Raw genomic sequence first — 21,300 nt, forward strand, 5'->3', positions numbered from 1 at the left:
TCATAGACGTGCACAGTGTTAAACGGGCTCACGAACTTTATAAGACCATAATAAAAATCACTTCTTGATTTGATTGTCCAAATATGTAACAAACTCATCATGTTTTGGCCCCACATTGGGCCCACCTGAACATATGTGTGAATATGATCGAGAGACTCCACACATGCAAGACCATGCGCATGCGCGAGCATGTGAGCCTCGCATGCACGTGTGTGTCTTACACAAACTCAAGGAGGAAATGAGGGCATTTGTATTTAACCCAAGAAGAGACTAAAGGAAATAGAACCAAATGAAAATGCATGCCTTTGGTCCAACCAGGTTTTGAACCGCACAAGCCTTTTTTTTTCAAAAAAAACTATTGAAAACTAAGATATGATTAGATTAGACAAGGTTCGAGCAATGAGTACACTATAGCTTTCGATGACAAGTGTCTTTTGGACTTGAACTTGCATTTAGCTAGAATTTTAACACCCACACCAATCTTAAGTGAATAAATCTTGAACTTGGACTTTATGTATAGGCTTTGAGAATACCAAACAACTAAGTGTTAATCTTGCATATGAGATCCATCGGGGTAATGTGTTACAACCATGCACAAGTATCTTGTATTGTGAGTGCCTCTTAAAGAATAAGCCTAAATTCTTTGTTAGACTATGGCCCACAATCACACTCACATTGGGTTGGGTTTTATGGGGAGCCCAACCCAAAAAACCCCGATTTGGGTTTATAATTACACCTCGTTGGTTGAGGACATAGCGGGGAAAAAAACCCGCTAGGTTTCGGGTTGACGGTTTTTCCTAAACTCGACCCAAATCTGACCACATATGAGACAAAGATATAAAATAGGGTTGAGACAGGTCGAATTTACAGGGATTGGGTGGGGACGGGTTGGGTTTATTAGGATAGGGCGGGGACGAGGTTACAAGGATGGTTTTTTTTGGGTTCGAGTTTCGAACCCTACACATCGGCGATATCTTCAAGAGTATAGTACATCTCTATACCCTGTTATAATAGCCTAGATATTACTAAAATAATACACGAACCTCATATCCAGTACAGTTGAACACTTACTTCATAGAGATGGGATGTGAATAAAATTCACTTAATTTGGTGCTCTTAATCACTCGTTTAACTTGTTTTTCCCATTGAACCTTCATCTTGGAATTTTCAGTCAGATGGGTTGCCACTGATGGTGACTCAAGTAATAGACTTTAATTCCATTCCCCTCAAAACATATTGTACGTGTCCTCTCAACAAGCCCGTGGTTAGGTGATCTGCCAAGTTTTTCAATGATTTAATAGAACTCAAGGTTATAACTTTAGTGGATATGAGTTTCCTCAAGATTTTATATTGAAGCTCAATATACCTAGACGACCTTGAATAATGAATTTTACTTTTAATTTTCATAATAGTCTCCTAATTTCACAATTAATTAAGATAGTTGGAATTGCCTTATTTGTCATGGGAATGTTTGATAATAGTCCCCGAAGCTATTCAACTTCTCCACCAGCCAACTCTAAGGTTACCCACTTAGCCTCTATAGAAGATCCAGTAATCAAAGTCTGCTTGGAAGATTTTCAAATGACAACCCCGCCACAAAGTGTAAATACAAACCAATTGTGGCTTTAATGTTATTAGAATTAGAAATCCAGCTAGCATCATTGTACCCTTCTAGTAGAGTGAGAAAACCATAATAGTGTATTTTATAATTAATAGTACCTTTCAAATATTTAAGAAGTCTTTTAATGGTATCCCAATGAGTTTTATCGAGGATACTCGTATGCCTACTCAATCTTCCTACTGCGTAGGAAATATCTAGTTTGGTACAGTTTGATAAATACATGAGACTTCTAATAATTTTCCCCATCACTCTTCTTTAATTTTATGCTATAATCATATGGTGTGCTAACTAGTATACAATTCTCATATCCGAACAGTTTTAGAACTTTTCCCACATAATGAGATTGACTCAAAGCAATTCCATGTTTATTTTTAATTATTCTGATCCCTAATATCACATTCGCTAACCCTAAGTCTTTTATATCAAAATTATCATTAAGTTATTTTTTCATGTCTAATATTTTGATATTTTCATTTCCAAATATCAAGATATCATCAACATCAAGACATAAGATAATGAAAAAACTATCGTATATTTTCAAATATACACATTTATCAAAATCACATATTTTGAAACCATATGATAGGTTGTCAAATTTTTTATGCCACTATGTAAGAGCTTATTCTAGACCATATAAAGATTTGACTAGCTTACACACCTTATTCTCTTCACTAGGAGCTACAAAGCTCTTTGGTTGTTCTATATATATTTATTCCTTTAATTCGCCATTGAAAAAAAATTGCTTTAACATCCATCTGATATATTTCGAGGTTATATGATGCAACCAATGTAATATGCACTTGAATTGCAGTTATCCTAGTGATTGGTGAGTAAGTATTGAAAGAATCGATCCCTTCTCTCTGACTAAAACCTTTAGCAACTAATTTAGCTTTGTATTTTTCTATGGACCTATCAAGTTTACGTTTCATTTTGAAGATCCATTTGCATCCAATTGGTTCAAACCCGGGAGGTAAGTTTGTTAATTATCATGTATGGTGTGAAAGAATTGAATCCATTTCAATTTTAACTGTTTCCTCCCACATGGATGCGTCACTAGATTTCATTGTTTCGGCAAAAGTCAATGGATCATTCTTTATGAGGAAAGTGTAAAAATCATTTCCTAGGTTCTTTTCTATCCTAGGTCTCCTACTCCACCTAAGTTCAGTTTGTGACACTATTTGAATATCCTCATTATGGTATCTAGAAGTCTCTCCTACTTCTAATTTTCTCTTTTCTTTCATATGAAACACATTTTTAAAAAATATAGCATCATTGGATTTTTTAATAGTGTTTATTGAAATTTTAGGTAAATCTGAATGTACTACTAAAAACCCATATGCATTGCTGTTTTCTGCTTATCCAAAGAAAACTGCATCGTAAGTCTTAGAACTTTGCTTCATCTTGTTAAAGTTAGCAAGACAACTCAATACTTTAAAATATTTAAAACTAGGTTTTCTACGCCACTATAACTCATGTGGTGTCTTTGTAAGGAATATGATTAAGTATTTTACACGCTGAAAGTATAGCTTCTCCCTACATATTGTTGAGAATACCAGAACTAAACAACATAGAATTAATCATGTCTAAGAATGTTCTATTTGTCCTTTCAACTATTCTATTGGACTGAGGAGAATAAAGAGTCGTGGTCTCATGTATGATACCATGTTCATTACAAACATTTTCAAATTTTATAGAACTATATTCTCCTCTTCTATCTGACATGTCTTTTATTATTTTCTAGGTTTGATTTTCTACTTCTTATTTATAAAATTTAAAATTTTATAACCCTTCATCCTTAGATATACATAACAGTATTTTAACATATCATCTATAAAGGGAATAAAATATATTTTTCATCCTCTGGTCAAAATACCGCTCATCTCATAGACGTCACTATATATAAGTTTTAGAAGGTCAAAGCTTTTACTCGTTGACTTAAATGGCTTTCTAGGTTGTTTTGATTGGACACATATCTTACACTTATTTTTTAATTCTGTGTTATTTTTAGGTATCGCATCTAACATCGTCATTCTTTTTAGAGTATTCATATTTATATGTCCAAGTCTACTATGGCATAAGTCAAAAGAGTCAACTAGCATGACATAAGATGAAGCTTTATTCTCATTGATATTTTGGGGAAAATTACATTTAATTTGAATAAACCATAAAAAACACAACCCTTCCCTATAAAAGACCACCCTTTGTAATTACAACCTTGTTCGATTCAAATACTAATTTGTAGCCTAACTATCTCTGAAGGAAACTGCTAACTAGATTCTTTCATATGTCTGACACGTACTTCACATTGTGAATAGTGAGTGTTCCTAGATGTGAACTTCAACTATATTTCTCCTTCACCTATCACTTAAGCAACACTTGAATTGTTTGTTGTCATAGTTCTCCCTTTGACTTCCGGTAGGAAGAAAAGAAGGAAATATCAAAACAAATATAAACAATTGCTCCTATGTCAATCCACCAAACGATTGGATTAAATGCCAGATTTATTTCCAAGTTAGTTGTTACTAACCTGTCATCGGTTCCAGTCAAGCTAGTTTTGATTATCATGTTCGCTTGAGGAGTCGTATTATCACCTTGCCCTTTATTTTTCTTGTGTCTGCACTATTTAACAAATTGACCCGATTTTCCATAGATAAAACTTGCCCCCTTGTTCTATTCCTTTTGAATTTTCTATTTAGGCTTACCAAGAAATTTCTTAGGCTTCCTTTTTTTTTTATGAAGTTAGTCTTCTTTGATTCTATCAAATTTTCTATTCCACTAACTTCAGATCCATTACCCAAGTTTTTCTCAGTGTTGATTTTATGTTTTTCTTCTATCATAATCGACACCAACACTTTGTCTAATGTGGGAAATTCTCTTTTATGTTTCATTTGGATCTTGAAGTCTGAGGAGGTTTTTCTATGAAGGCAGATGCTACTATTCTATCATCAATATGTATAACCTTAGTGATAATCTTAGCAATAATATTTTGAATTTCATGTGTTTGATCGATTACCGATTTCCCATCTGCCATCATGTAGGTGAAATATTCTCCTATGAAAAACATTTGTTCAAAGTTTGTTTCTTGCTTGTACTTCATGAGTGCACTAAGGATCAGACCATGACACAGATAATCATCTTTCACATTTTTGTGTTTAACACCTGATCTTGCTGGTTCATGGTCCTCTGGGCTACCAACTAGTGGGACATTACAACTACATAGGATAACTCTAGAGTTGTCGATCAGTATTCCATCTGTTTATGCCATTTACTGAAGTTTTTCCCATCCAACAGTTCGGGTTTTAGTGTTTTGTTAAGTAAGTATTTTTATTTTCCCATTTTAAAAGTTTAAATCTCTTTCGAAATTGTTGAAAAACAATGTGGGATTAAAGAAAATAGAACAAAATGAAAATACATACCTTTGATCCAAATAGGTTTTGAACCTACTACCTTGACATTTTGATATAACACTCTAACCAACTGAGCTAGGCACACACACACCTACCTTTTTTTTATTTTTAAAAAAAAGGTTTGACAAATATTTCTTCCTAAGATTCACTTTGGTATGTAAATATAACTTGTTGAGTTGTTTGTTGCAACGAATTGCCTACATAATCCACATTTACGTTAAACTTTTTGAAGGTGGAAAGAGTGGTTTCCATGCATACACCGACGAGGTTGTTATGACTCCATCAGAATCAACAGTTTTGTTACATGTCGATTCAAAGCGAGACTAATGAATTGTTTATAACACCGTTTACAATTACCATTAGAGGAATGCACCACTTTTGCTTTTGAAACTATTGTTCAATGAGGAGTTAGAAGACGTTGAAAACGTCCAAAACTACCGGCATAAAGGGATGAAAAATGGCTACTTGCAACTCTCTCTTTCTGGTTTATTGATTTATTTACATAAGCATTATTAACTTTTTAGGAAAACATAAGCTCGAGTTTCATTTAATGATTTCCTACCAACTCCAAACCAATTAGAATCTAGGAAATGCAAGAGATTAGTTGTCTTTTGTCGTGTGGATTTAAAGGGCTATTGGGAAAGTTCTAGTTTCCTTGATGTGGTTGTTTAATGAGTGTTGGATCATGGATGATAACGTGTTGAAACTTTGGGATTAATGGAGAAAATAACTGTTCAAGGAATACCCATTTTGTGTCATACTCTTATCAAGCAGAAAACTCTGGGAATGTACAACTTCTCCTCAAATGTTTTGATCTCATGCTTACATTTAAGTAGCATAACTTTATTGTGTTAGGATTGCTAAAACTTCCTTTTAGAAGAAGAAAAAAATACTATGTGGATCAATGATCATGATCACCTTCGGCGCACTGAGTGCAACAAATGGTTCGTTGTTAATTTCCTTTCTAACTTTTATAATATTCTCTACCTCTATTTGATTCCACAATTTTAACTTGTTTTTCAAATTATTTATTTAGGTCTATTTTATATAATTTTAAAAAATCAAACGGTTTGTTGTTGTTATGAAGCAACTAAAAATACATATATAGTGAATAATCATCAATAAAAGAGATGGAGTATTTCTATCCATTAACGTTCATATAAAAAAAACATCAATGTATATTATTTCTAAAATGTCAGAACTCATATAGCTTTTATGTTTCTTGTTGCCCTGTTTTACCTTTAATGTGGTTTATGCATGAATAAAAATTAGTAAAATCAAGAGAATGAAGTATTTCATCATTTACTAATATTTTGATTATTTAAATAAAATGTGACCCAATCTTCCATGCCATAACATACAGAATTTTTGTACTAATAACATAGCGTTTAATACTAATGTACCATGCACAACCATCAAAGTACAAGGAATAGAATTATTTACATGAATTTGAAGAAACCATCATCCATTATACCATTGCCAATAACAAATGTGTTTTTTTAATAAAATAAAAAATTACCAAAAAAATTAATTAAAAAACTCATAGGTACAAGCCTTGATACAAAAATTAAGTTTTTGGAAAAGTTTGAAATGTTAGGAATTAGACACCGTAATTCCAAACTAACGAGTAATAATAATAATTGCGAAAGAAAGGAAAAACAAGCACGAAATCAAACACAAGATTTATACAGGTTCGCCTTAAGGTGAGACTACGTCTTATCTTCCGTCGCTGCAGTAATCCACTATAAAGATGAAATAATTTACAAGAGGAATCGCACACACTTATAGGTATTTTCTCTAACCTTTCTCGGGCTGCAATTCCAATTCCTTATCGGTGATGATAAAACCCTAATAGCGGCGCCCCTAAATTATAAAGAGAAAATTAGGACAATCGCGATACAAGAGTAAAATTTCCAAACTGTCCTTAATGAAGCAGCAGTTAATATATCGTGGATTGGGCGGGGGTTCCGCCCCCACACCCCTGATAGAGGGGGGTTTCCCACCCCTGATAGAGGGGGGTTTCCCACCCCTCTTCCAACCCCTACGGTGACCTTACCGCAAAGGTCGATCTGCATACCGACTCAACGTATGACATTAATTAGGCTTCACAACTTAACATGAAATATAAAATGTTTGTTCTAAAAAAGAACATCACCTGTACATAGTATGAATTTGTTAGGTTTCAATGGTTTCACATGTGAATGCATCATGTTTCTTGAATAGATGTTTCGTTCACTATCCATTGTTTCTCTTTTGTTTAAGAAACCCTACATGGTATTTACAATATGGATTGTAGAACCATAATCAACCCACAATGTGCTATGGCATATTTCAATCATATTAGATTGGAAACACACCAAAGAGATGAGGGTATCTTTCTTATCAAGCCATGCTTTCCGCTTGGTCAAACCTTATTGATGTATCCCTTCTTTTTTACAACAAAAAAAAAACATCAGACAACCTTAGTATAATAAAAGTGGAAGAAAACTCCACTTTCCCTTTTGTTAAATGGTTTGCTTATTCTTCTTTCCGTATGTCAAGATATGTGCAATTTCTCCTTGTTCTTGAATTAACATCCCTTCTACTTGCACACACATGGCCAAAAATTCATTGATTCACCATTTTTTTGTGTTATAAGAAATTTTGAATGGTCCATATTAGGATAAGAGATAATTCAAATTAAGGTTCAATAAAAAAAATTCAAATATATCAATCTCGGACTTGAGTCTAGTTATGTCCTCACATACACTTTGGGTACTGGTGAATTTCATGGATGATAATTGTGTCATAAAGGTGCTTGCAATTGGCCCATGTGGCTTCTCTAGAGGGGGTTGAATTGAGATTTTAAATTAAAATATAATGCACAGTGTGCTAAAATAAAATATGGTAAATAATTAACTAACTACACCACAAGGAGATAATGATTTATTATTGTCGATGTTCTCCTAATGGTAGTCACTGCCAAGAACCCTTGCTTGGGAAAAATTCCATTAATATACTGTATTGGCTGAAAATTACCAAGAGATTTCAGGTTCTCTTTAAACAAATTGATCTTTCCCAAAGAGATTTAATACAAACTAAATTTATGTTGTAGTTGGCACTCCCATTTTAGATTTTAGGCTCTAGAAAGTTGATTATTCGAGCTTTAAGGTATCAGAGAACCTCTATAAAAGAAAGTCTAAAATGAATAAAAACAAACTTACAACTTTCTTTTTGAAAAAAAAACCCTCATCCTAGGGAGATCCAAGCCTCCAAATCTTTATGCATGACAGAAGATGTAGTGGAGCTTAATGGAATCTTGAATCCAAAGAACATGAAGAGAAAAGGGAGGGTTTAGGCAAATATGGAGTTTCTCTCTTTAAAAAAGTAAAAATAAGAATGTTAAGTCCAAAGATAATTTTCCTGGGGTTTGGTATGCCAACGTAAGTTCAACTCTTAGTCCTTTACGAGTTTGAGGGCCTATTTATAAGTTTTCTGGCCAAACTAGCCCTTTTTTTTATTGAATTCAAAAAGTTGCAAAAAATGTTGATTGATCAACCATGTATAACGACTATATTTTTGTGTTCCCTAAGCCTATCGATCAATTAGGACATCAATCAATGAGTTTTTAATCTTTCAAAAAACTCAATGATAGATCAACCCAATTCGTTTCATTGATCATGTTTTACAAAATTCTTTATGGTCAATCATACAACAAAGAATGATCGATCACACTTTATAGCAATTTCCTAACAACAATTTGTATGATCGATCAACTTGAACCAACGAACTGATCATGCTTTAGGTTGATTGATCGAGCCCATGTAGGTTGATCAATCATGCCATATACTAGTGTATTATCTTAACTTTTAAACATGATTTAAGCTATTCAAAGGGACCATTGTAAACATTTATATGCATTCGGTTAAAACATGGTTTTGAAACATTTCATATCCTAAAGCTCCATAACATAAATGTCCTTAAGAATCAAATTATTCTTCATGGAACTATAATCAATACAAATGGGACAAAGTATTTGTAGATAAATTTCTCCTATATTATGAAAAACTGATGATACAGAGAATTTCTATGATAGGGGACAACATATTAATTGTTCAGAAGTAAATATTGACATTTATTTTAGTAGGTACATGGAAGATCATGATTTATAAACTTTTATTGGTGTAACCAAAAAATTTACTCCCTATAAAATGATTACCACCATTTGTACTTGTCCTACAAGAGCAAAAAGTGTAACTTTGTGCATGGATGTGGAGAGCAATGTCACCCTTTGGCCATTGTGGGTGTGGTCATTGTTACCTTAAGTCATTGTTACCATGGATAAGGGTGATGTTTGCTTGTTGGAAGAAAATTTTCTATTATGTTTACCTACAATTATGAGTTTCTCCAACAAAAATTAGGTTTTTTCTGTGTACTATTTGGGGTTAGTCCCAGAGGCTTGAACTATAACTTGAAAGCAATTTGACAGTGGCCTACTAACTTTGACAGTGCTTCTTTATAACTGGAAAGCGGAAACACTATGGAGTATCAAGACCTCAATTTGTTGGTTCATTTCATAATTTGTTTTTCGTATTTTTACGCCCAAAGTGGATAAATTTGAACTTGTTCTTGTAAGGTACATGAAAAAAAAATATTTAAAATAAAATTATGTGAGTATGTTGTAGTCCATCTTTGTTGTTAGAGAATTTACTATTTCCCCTTGGCCGAGTCAATTAGATTGAGAACAAATAATTCATATCTAAGTGCACCACAATGCTAAATTATTATTTTATGTTAATCTTAATTACTAATACGAAATTCAAAATAACCCTACCATTAACAAATAATTTTAAGCCTTTCAACGCGGCTGTCGTCAAAGGAAAGATCTTGGGTTGGTTCAGAGAAAGCCGAGGAAGTCCGTCTTCTTGTGGAAAAGTCTTGAAATTTACAAGAAGGAAAGGCCGGTGTGTAGAGTAGGTCCCATTACCCAGGCAATAACTGCGCGCAGATATCTTACTCGCACATTCGCGCGAAGGGGAATTACCCAAGCCTCTTCGCTTCAACGACCTTCGTTCACGCCACGGCTGCTCCCAATGTCCCGGTTTTCCTGGCCGCGAGCTCTTGCTCATTGAAGTTCCTTTGAAGCGACTCTTTCAGAGGAGTTTCATCAAACGGATGAGCGGTCTGGGCTTCGCTTCCCTTTACGTCTCCAATTTTCCTTAGATCGCAAAGGAAACGGGGACGAGGATTCCCTGGATTTGAAAGATCTCCCGTTTGAAAACAGAAATCCATGGCCCGAAGTCGATCTTCTTCGCGGTGGAGATATCTTTCCTTTTCCTATTATCTGAAACGTCCCAAGCGTCTAGCCTTGCTCTTCATCGTCTTTGTTTCCGTGTCGCTTGTTGTTTGGGATCGGCAGACTGTCACCAGAGAACACGAGGTCAGTTAATTTTGTACCTTTTTGTCGCCATCGGTTATGGTCTTTAACGGCTTTTCATCTGAACGAAGAACGAGGAAATTTTGGCCAAGTTGACCTTGAAACTATTCATCTTTACATCTAGTTACAGAGAGGTGTTTGATATTATCTGGATCTTGTCTGAATTTTGAATTTCTAGGAATGTTATATTGGTAAGTAGCAGTCTTTTTAATTCAGGTTGTTTAGATTGATGATTAAATCTGGCTTAACCATCCCCTCATCTACTTCGGGATTGAGGAATTTAAATGAACCTGATCTTATGGGCGTCCGCTTACCACGCTGACCCTGACGTTGATAATGTTGATGTTTTTTTATGATCCTGAGGAGAATTAAATAGTTTAAAGAAACAAATTGCGTTGTTTGGGGTTGAGGAGCAGTGGCGGTAGTGTGTTTTGCTCTGTAAGTGTGAGGAAATTAAGTATAGGCATAAAAATTAACTACTTTCTGTTAGAGGATATTTACTTTTTGTTTCTCAGGCTAGTCAACCCACAAAATAATAAGTTTGAAAGTTTCGAATTGCATTTTGGAATCTCTGTGCTGCGCATGTTTTACAAACATGGGCTTCTGGATCTGTAGACTATCGGGTTCTTCCTGCTATTGAGACGTGCTGCATAGTTCCTATTGGATATAGATTTATTTGGTTATTATACGTCCTTTTCTTTATTCACTTCTTCTGTTGTCAGTATGTTTTTACCAAAATGGAAACTAATGTTTCTTCTGTCTTTCAAATTTTCAGATAGAGATTTCTAAACTAAATGAAGAACTGACAAGACTACAGGAACAGGTAAGGATTCTAATTTAGTTACATCTGCCTGCATGAGATCCACCTGCATGAGATGCAGGCATCAAGACCAACTTGTTTTCCTGTGTTTTTTCGCTATTACTGGGACATCTTTTCTTGCTGTTTATGTAAGTGATATGGTCATCTCTAGTAATTAAGTTATATAAATTCTTGTAGCTGCGGGACATGAAGAATTCCCTAAGTGATGAAACTAGCAAGCTGAAGACTAAGAAATATAACCAGAAGATTGATGATACTGACGATGATCTCGTTGACAAACAACGAAGAGAGAAAGTAAAAGAGGCAATGCTTCATGCATGGACCTCATATGAGAAGTATGCATGGGGCAATGATGAACTTCAGGTTTGTACATTTGATGCACGGAAATTTTTACATGAGTTTTCATGTCATTGACCTTTTATGCACTCAACGGCCTTGAGCCCTATAGTCCTATTTGAATGCTTTCACATTTCCCCTTTTCTTATTGACACACGGTAGTAGTAAGTTGCTAAATGATGGAACTTATCTAATTTCTAGAGAATAGAATAAGACAGACACAAAACCTTAAATGTATGACTTCTGAAAATGGAGGAAAAGACTTTCTGTCAAAATCTGCTTTGAACATTCTTATCATTGTCGTTTGTACATTTACTTGAGTTCCTTTTGGCAGCATTGGAAGTTAGGAAGAAAAAGCTATGGCTTATTTATTTACTTACTGTTACTTTTTTCTTTTTTTTTGGGAATGTTGTCACTTTTTTTTTCTTTCTTTTGAATGTTGATTACCTACGCACACACCCCCTTACCACTGGTGAGACTTGAACCAGTGACCTGACCTCATGCTAGAAACCCCTGCACATGACCATTGAGCCAAAGACCCAAATCATACTCACGGTTACTTCTGCGTGTTATTTACCAAAGTATTTGGGCTTTAACATGGTCCTTTTCTTTTATTTCTTATTGATTATTGAAACAAGATTTGTAAAGTACTACTTTCTGTTGTATTCAGCATTATGGCTTTAATTGAATTGTTGAATAAGAAAAGTACTGTCATATTAACATCTGAGAGTTTTAAAATTATTTGAAAATCCACCTCAATATGTTAAGGTTGAGACTGTATTTGTGTTGAGTTGCTCCATGCTAAAATTTAGTTGATTCCAAAACAACAGAATTTGGTACACTTGTATTTCATCATTGGTTTGTGTGAATGGTTTTCTTGTTTTGGGATTCGGAGCCTGATTTTTTTGACATCCACACAGGTCAAAATATGTTTTGTTGTGTCATTTTATACCAGGGACTGTCTCTGACGCACTTCAATTTACTGTTCTTCTGACCTTTACCTTTCCCATGGTTTGTTCAGTTATTCTTGATGTTCTATTTCTCTTGTTATAAATTTGTCTCCACTAATTAACATCCCTTTTTCTTGTGCCAGCCAATAAGCAAGAAAGGCGTTGACAACTTTGGTGGACTTGGAGCAACGATTGTTGACTCACTTGATACTTTGTACATTATGGGTCTGGACGAGCAGTTTAAGAAGGCCAGAGAGTCAGTTTGAAACTTTTGGTTCTTTTCAGAGATATGCACACACATTTGCTTCATATTTTTCTTGGATTACCTCCTCTCAGAAGTGTGCAAACACACACAAAATTATGAAATTTACTCACTTCTGTGGTCTTTATTACTATTTTCTTCAATATTCTTACTCATAGTGTGCTAAATTGTAATTCAATCAATCACAGATAACTGGTTCTTAACAACTACTTTTGTGTTTTTGCAGTTGGGTTGCTAACTCGTTGAATTTCAACATAAATGTCGACACTAGTGTCTTTGAGACAACCATAAGGTTGCGTTATAAGGTTTAACTTTATTGTCTGTTTATCTTGTTTGTCTTCTTTCCACTTGGAAAGATGTGTGGTGAAGTGTTTTAGTTATTCCAGTTGCTTCAACTTACCTATTTTTGTCTCTGTTCATTTCAGAGTTGTTGGTGGACTTCTTAGTGCCTACGATCTTTCTGGGGACAAAATATTTCTCGAAAAGGCTAAAGATATTGCAGATAGGTTGCTTCCTGCCTGGGATACCCCTTCTGGGATTCCCTATAACAGGATCAACTTGGCCTCTGGGAATCCTCATAATCCTGGATGGACAGGGGTAATTTTTTTATGGAATCTTATTCATGCTTATTTTTTCGTAAATCCTTTACGTCATTGGGTATTTGTGATGGGGGTCATATCAAATCTGTATGTTATAGACATTCATTATTCAATGATGCAGTCATCCTGTTTGCATTGGCATACATGAGCTATTTGATAACAAGAGGTAACTATATCATCTGCAGGACCTGAGTTTACAACATTGACTAGGATAGCCTTTCTGTCGACCCACCAAACTGGCAGTAATAAATTCCAGTTTTACTTAACTGTTTTTGTTTCTCATTAATCACTGATCCACATCACATCAACTTCATGTGTGGTCCTATTGAAAATTCATAAATAGACAACTTATCTGTTCATTGCAGACAGAATATTCATTTTTTTCTAGTTATAATCTTTAAGAAAACGTGTGGTACTAGCAGTAGTGGATTTTGGACTCATTGTCGTATACAGCTAACTGGAATACTGGTGTACATTCCTGATAATTAGCAATATGGCTTGCAAAATTTTGTTTTGAACTGCCCTGCTAGATGGTACTTATAAGTAGGGGTGGCATCGAGCCGAGCCGAGCCCGAACCTGCCTATGTTTGAGCCGAGCCTGATTTAAATATTTCGAACTCGAGCTCGAGCCCAATAATTTTAAACGAGTTCGAGCCGAGCTCGAGTTTCAACATTCATTTAAAACTTTTCAAATAATACATGTCAAATAAATTGTAGTGGCCGGCGAGGAGCTGTCAACGGCGACAGAGGCAGCCAGAGCGGCGGACGGGAGGGGCTCGGCATCCCCCCCCCCCCCCCCCCCCCCCGCTCCTGATCCGGCAACTTGCTTGTTAACGAGCTTTCGAGCCGAACCTTGATTCGGTCGAGCTCGGCTCGTTAACTCAAACAAGCTGTAGGTATACTGAATCGAACCGAGCCGGCTCGGTTCGAAGCCACCCCTACTTATGAGATGAGATGGGATTTCAACCTATGTGAGCTTTTGTTGAATTAGCACATTTAAACTTTATTTATTTATTTATTTTTAGAACACACTTGGTTAACTTTTTTCTGTTTGAAAGGTTGTCTTTGTCCTTGTAAGACCTACTTGAATAGATTTTGTTGGATAGCTCATTTATTTCATGTTATTATCCCAGGGGGAGAGTATCCTTGCAGATTCTGGCACTGAACAGCTAGAGTTTATTGCTCTATCTCAAAGGACAGGAGACCCAAAGTATCAGCAGAAGGTATATCTATCTTCTTTGATTCCTTTTTCCGTTTTATTTTCTTGAAGATTCTATGGTGTAGATAGTGGGTATCTACACCTTAGATCGTATGTGTTTGACTGCTAAAGTTGAATCTTTTGTATTGGTTTCACATTTTGTACATTTTCTTAATAGTGTATCTTTTTTTTTGAGGTTGTATTGAGTTCTCTATCAATGCAGCACTTTGTGTTTGTACTCATTTGAGTTACATATGGACCTTTCTTTCCCAGTTTCTTAAGCCCCTGTGCTCTCTGTATTGTTTCTGTATCTTTCTGCGACTCTCTAGTTTAATTGAGGAAAGAACTGTTATGAGCTTTTTATTCTTTTAAGTTAATTTTTATAGTTTTTTAACTGCCTAAAAAGTTGTTGAGTAGCAGAAATAATAGCAATTACTTTGTAACTGCAGTGGGTAAAAGATATTTTTTTATTTTATTGTAAACTGTTTATTGTTCTATAATTAATGCATATGTGGATCAAGGAATTTTTAAGTTATGAGGTTGGTTGAGTCCTTTAGTTTCTTATTTCTTTCCAATTCTAGGATTATTTGGCACAATTGAATATATTGAAAGCCTGTGTGTGAGCATTCTGCATGAGGAAAGTCTTCAGGAACTGCACTGCTGTTCCATCTGGAGATCAATAACTTAATATCAGTGGAAGTTGTATGAGGACCTGACATGGGGAACCCTAAATCCTATGTAGGCACTTCTGGCACTTTGAGAACTGCAGTTTTGCTCACTGGTCATGTTAATCATGATGGAATAGCTCTTTTCTTTTTGCATTTATGAATTGTCACTTGGATAAAACTTTGGTTGTATAAAGTGTGTAACCTATTTATAATTTTCCAGGTGGAGAATGTTATCCAACAGATCCACAAAATCTTTCCAAATGATGGTTTGCTTCCTATTTACATTAATCCTCACACTGGGGGAAGCTCATACTCAACTGTCACATTCGGTGCTATGGGTGATAGGTACTATCATCAGTTTTTTTATCATATCTATCTGCATTATTATTCTAATTGCATGGCTTCAACATTTATTTTTTCTGGTCTTAATGCAGCTTTTATGAATATTTACTGAAAGTTTGGATACAAGGAAATAAAACAGAAGCTGTGAAGCATTACAGGTTTGAAGCTTTGATTATCCTTTGTTTATAAGTGTTTCTGTGTGCACATGTAGATATATAGTTCTAAATATGTAGACAAATATTGATAGATATGTAGTGAGATAGATACTTAGATTGATGGAAGCAGAGACACATTATAATTTATTATGTGTTTACGTTTTATAAATTTTAACTGTGTGCACTGCAAATGTTTATTTTATGCTCTTTTTTGTGTCTTTATTTCTCTGAAATTGAATGGAGATAATGATCAGTTGCAAAAAGTTCTTTCAAAATCATATTCAGTTAGTGGCATCTTTTGGTTCTTTCGATAAACCTGAATTACATCAGGAGTTTTGTTGAGATACGTGTCGGTCCTGTTGCGCTTCTCACTATAGCCTTGAGGTTCTAGCGTAACTAGTTTCAACATGGTATCAAAGCAGGTCCGTCACGAGTTCGAATCCCCCCCCCCCCGAATTTACATGGGTTGTCCCCGTGCGGGGAAGTGTTGAGATATCGACCGGGCCGGTCATGTTGCGCCTCTCACTAAAGCCTCGAGGTTTTAGCGCAACTGGTTTCAACATGGTATCAGAGCAGGTTGGTCAAGAGTTCGAATTCCCCCCCCCCCCCCCCCCCCGCAAATTTGTCCCTTGTATGTTGGGACCCGAATGCACACAAGTTGTCCCCGTGCGGAGTGTTGAGATATTGAACTTGGGCGGGTCCTGTTACGCCTCTCACTATCAGGTCGATCTTTAAGTGCAATTGGTCTCACTATAGCCTCGAGGTTTTAGCGTAACTGGTTTCAACAAGTTTTCAAGAGTAAGGTCTTGGGTGCAAGTGTCACCATCTATGATGGGTTGTAGTGTGCATGTGTCATCAACATTCAAAAAAATAAAGTAAAATCATTATAATCAATAGAGTTGTGACTCACTATGTTAAAGTTAATTCCATGAAACCATCTGTTGTGATCCTGGGGTTAAGTGTTTGGCTTTCCGCTACCTACCAGATCGGTCTTTTGGGTAGTATTGGCTAAGTACTTAACATTTGGTATCAGAGCTATACCGTTGTTGCGAGTTAGAATCCCGGAGGGGGCGACCTAGAATCAGACGTGGTTAGAGCGACATAAGTGGGTTTCGTTGCTAGAGTGAGGTCGTCGTGGACGTCGGCTCATAACGGTGGGAGTATTGTTGTGGTCCTGGGGTTAAGTGTTTGGCTTTCCGCTACCTACCAAATCGGTCTTTTGGGTAGTATTGGCTAGGTACTTAACACCCTCCACTCTCTTTAACCATTTGCTAGTACCATGGTACGAGTCCTGTCTTGGTGATCAATGGAGATCATTGCTTCTCATTTGAGGGCATCAAATCATAGTCCTTTCCATACATATAAACAGATTTTTAGTGCCTGTAATGGCTGTAAATCAAAGAAAAAAAGGCTATAAACTATTTTCTCAAAAATGGCTCTAAGCTAAGCTCTCATGCTGCCTGGACTTTAAGATCAAGTGCCCTCGAGATTGTCTTTCCTGTTGGTTGTTACTAGCACTCCTATTTGTACAAAATTTCACCTTTGGGTATCTCTGGAAGTTTCAAAATCCTTAATCACATGCTTTTTCACTGAGGTTCAAAGCACTATCATAGGCCATTTTTGGGTTAATTCTTGCGATGACCTTTATAAAATCACCGGTGTAAGGATTTAACTGGTTTGTTTTCTCCCAAAGTGGACAGTACCTCCACCCAATGACATACCTCTAAGAAAGCTTGTGAGCACCAACAGTTTATGTCTGGCACAAATAAACAGTTCTGAAATCCAGATTTTGGGCGAGGAATTTAGGGTGATAATGATATACTTATCCCACAGATAGGGCTAGTAAACTTTTGGAGGCTTCATTCACTAGCATAAAAGTTCTATAGGAAACTCTGATCCTCATGGCAAAGTGATCTCATTATTCTAATGTACATGTAAAATTTTGAGGCCATATCATTACTCATCATGGATAAAAGCATTTGTAGTTTCATATTGAGTGTTTTCCAGCATAGTCTCATCCTTTTATCTTGTTTCTGAAACATGTATATGGTAGGCTATGTATCCAGCGTGCTGTGATTCAGAACTATGACCTGATTTGAGACCCTGAAATTCTGAGTAGGACTCCAATCCGACAAAACCCAAATCCGAGTTGACCCAGCCAAGTTGTGGGTCAACTCGGTGGATTTACCCCCCTCACCTGATCCGCCCAATCCCAAAACCGAGTCCACGACAAGTTGCAGGTCAACTTGGCCAGCTGTAACATCATAGTCAAAATACTATTTGTGTTGTGCCTTATCATGGTTATATTTGTTAAATTGGGTCAAAGGCCCTATCCCAAAATGACTAGTCAACTTAGGAAACCTCTTTCCCAACTAATAAACTCAAGATCTTTGTACTCACTAATCCATGTGGGACTATTCCTTAACACTCCCTCTCACGTGTAGACCATCTTTTGTGGCTCTACAAGTGGATAGTTTTAGGTGTAAACCCTCTCTTGTGGCTCTACAAGTAGATAGTTTTTAGGTGTAGGCCCACATATGAGTACCTGCTCTGATACCATGTTAAATTGGGTCCAAGGCCCTATCCCAAAATGACTAGTCAACTTAGGAAACCTTTTTCCCAACTAATAAACTCAAGATCTTTATACTCACTAATCCATGTGGGACTATTTTTTAACAATATTGATAGCATGTTTGGTCAATCGTTTGCAGAGAAATGTGGGAGACATCCATGGAGGGTCTCCAGAGCTTGGTTCGGAAATCCAAACCCTCATCATTTACATATATTTGTGAAAAAACTGGTGATTCTTTGAATGACAAGGTAATTTCTTCTCTCATTTCATGCAGTGTTGTTACCCAATTGCTATGCTTCTTAATTTGGCAAGTGTTTTTCGCAGATGGATGAGTTAGCATGCTTTGTTCCTGGAATGTTGTCTTTGGGATCCTTTGGTTATGAACCTGATAAACAGGCTAAAATTTTCTCGCTTGCAACAGAGGTATTCAATGTTTCTTAACCTGAAATGAATTACCTTTTAACTTAACAACAGCAAAAGATGATATTTTTTAAACAGAATAATAACAAAAAAAAAAAAAGTTGATACAACGAGGATTGAGCATAGTACATTCACTCATGAAAGGTTGGATTTTCTCTTGCAGCTTGCATGGACTTGTTATAACTTCTATCAGTCAACTCCAACAAAATTAGCTGGAGAGAACTATTTTTTCCATATGGGCCAGGTCAGTATGTAACATACACTTCTCACTGTTGGTTTGTATTCGTGTCCCTATCTTGACATAATACTCCTTTGAGTGTAGGATATGAATGTGGGTACATCGTGGAACATACTTAGGCCAGAGACTGTGGAATCACTAATGTACCTGTGGCGTTTCACTGGAAACAAAACTTATCAAGAATGGGGTTGGAACATATTTCAAGCATTTGAGAAGAACTCCCGAACAGAATCTGGTTATGTTGGACTGAAGGATGTAAGAAATTTGAAAAGTCCGTCTTTTTTGAGTGTAGTATGTTTTCAGACCTTGTGCTTACTTTGTGCTTTTGGTGATTCAGGTCAATAACGGGGACAAAGATGATACGATGCAAAGTTTCTTCCTCGCAGAGACTCTCAAGTATTTGTATCTTCTTTTCTCGCCACCCTCTGTCATCTCCTTGGATGAGTGGGTATTTAACACTGAGGCTCACCCTCTTAGAATCATCCCCCGTGATGACAATGGAAAGAGTAGAAAGCCTCCTGATCGGATCTTTGGACGGAAGCAGGGCTGATGCCACTGTGTAGTACTTACATTGGTTCTGGCAAAAAGTGAAACACATTTCCGAATTCAAGCTTCTCAATCAGATAGAATGCTCGATGGGTGAATGATCTCAGCTCCCTGAACTGAGTGAAGGATGTCGAGATCCACGGATTTGTCTAGATGATTATGATTTGCCAAGGGTGAATCTGTTATTGTAGGCTGTGCACGCGAAGAAGCTTAAATTGCTTCCAGTTTTGGATGCGCACAGGCATTTAAGGCGATTTTGCGACTTGCAGTGGAGTAATATTAACATAAAATTGAAACCCCATCTTTTTATGGGAGTGCGTTCTTACCTCCCAAAAACCTTGATGTCGTATCTAACATTGAATTAGTGCCAAGTGACAAAGGTTTGGCTAGTTGTGCTTCATCAATTGCTTCTTTGCAACATCAAACTATCGGGCAAAGATTGAATATCAGCAGGTATTGATTGACATTCTAGTTATGTCCTCACCCACCAACAACATTATATTCTTGGCATTTTACATCGTGCAAGTATGACTTGTTATTCCCCATTTACACATCTCTTGTGTCTTGCTCTCATGGTTTGCCGAGAAACAACCAATTTGTGTCTTGCTCTAGCACAAAGGCCGAATATTGTGCCTTGGCCTACACTACTATCGAAATTACTTGGCTATGACCATCTACAGTGACTTTGATGCCCCTATTTAACTCATCTTCTTAATTCATCTTCCTCTCTTATTATGTAATAATAAAATGGCCATTTCTCTTGCAAAAAATCTGGTATTCCACCTTCGAAGTAAGCATATTGCCATAGACTACCACTTTGTTCGTGGGAAGGTCATGGTCGGTTTTCTCAAATTTTACCATTTCCCAAAGCTCATTTTGAAGATTTGTGAACCAGAGGAAAGAAAGAAAAATCATAACAACCAGCCAATCATCTTTGAAATCATCCTTGGAAGCCGATTGGAGTGAAGGAAACCAATTCACTAATTTTATCTGACATAGATAAGTAAACTAAGCCTTCATTTTTAAATCTAAGATTGTATTATAGTGTTTTCGTTGCTAAATTAGTATATTATACTTTGTATATATGCAATAAACCATATTAATCCTAGATTTTCTCTTGTGCTTGCTCTTTGAATTGATCTTTGCATGATTCAATTATAATAGTTTGTTTATTTTTAAATCAATGTGTACTTGCATGGTCTTTGTTGAACATTCATTCTCATATTCTGAAACCATCTCTTGTTCAGCATAGTGCGTTGAGGTTGTTAAAAGACACTCACGTGTATAGAGGTGGTATGACTGGTAAATAAGGAGAATTTTCATAGAGATGACATAAAATTGTAATTATGCAAGCTGGTCTATGTCCTTTTATGTTTTTTTTTCTTTTGAAACATGTAACCCTGTGGGCATTGTAGTTATTGGAAACACCTTCCTATAACCATAAATATAGCCTCAAGGCATGGGGTAGAGTATTCGAGTCTCTTCTATTTGGCTCAAATTCATCCTTACAGCTCTCTTTCTTTTCTTCTTCTTTCTCTCCCTTGGTTTCTTCTCTCCTCTCTCCCAAGAATTTGAATTCCTCTCTTCTCTCTTTCTATTGAGATATCTTGTGTTTATGTGTTGAGCCTATAAATCCATATGTTGTCATAATGTCAAAGATCTTATATGGAAAAGGAGAAGAAGACGGAGAAGAAAGGGAGGTAGAAGAAAAATAACAAGAAAAAGAAAAAAAAGAAAGAAGAGTCTCGTT

The 21,300-nt window shown here is 36.1% G+C and overlaps 1 protein-coding gene across 1 annotated transcript; it reads left to right on the top strand.

Annotated features, from left to right (window-relative positions):
• Positions 1-10,047: 10,047 nt before the first annotated feature.
• On the top strand, positions 10,048-20,092 carry LOC137936671 (mannosyl-oligosaccharide 1,2-alpha-mannosidase MNS1-like). Its single transcript, XM_068781489.1, has 14 exons — positions 10,048-10,447; positions 11,220-11,267; positions 11,442-11,627; positions 12,694-12,806; positions 13,039-13,104; positions 13,238-13,409; positions 14,545-14,634; positions 15,498-15,622; positions 15,712-15,777; positions 18,486-18,594; positions 18,671-18,769; positions 18,930-19,010; positions 19,089-19,259; positions 19,342-20,092. Exons 1-14 carry the CDS (start codon positions 10,298-10,300, stop codon positions 19,552-19,554), a joined length of 1,689 nt encoding a protein of 562 aa, XP_068637590.1. The 5' UTR covers positions 10,048-10,297; the 3' UTR covers positions 19,555-20,092.
• Positions 20,093-21,300: the final 1,208 nt, after the last annotated feature.

Source organism: Aristolochia californica, unplaced genomic scaffold, assembly GCF_029961685.1.
Source record: "Aristolochia californica isolate CCGP_79_NKW_82.1479 unplaced genomic scaffold, dmAriCali1.0.hap1 SCAF_7, whole genome shotgun sequence".
Taxonomy (NCBI): Eukaryota; Viridiplantae; Streptophyta; class Magnoliopsida; order Piperales; family Aristolochiaceae; genus Aristolochia; species Aristolochia californica.

Excerpts from the sequence above, each read along its gene's own strand:
- LOC137936671 (XM_068781489.1), top strand. The coding sequence starts at position 10,298 with ATGGCCCGAAGTCGATCTTCTTCGCGGTGGAGATATCTTTCCTTTTCC. Across the intron at positions 15,778-18,485 it reads GAAGCTGTGAAGCATTACAG|AGAAATGTGGGAGACATCCA; the intron begins GTTTGAAGCTTT and ends AATCGTTTGCAG. Across the intron at positions 19,260-19,341 it reads GTTATGTTGGACTGAAGGAT|GTCAATAACGGGGACAAAGA; the intron begins GTAAGAAATTTG and ends TTGGTGATTCAG.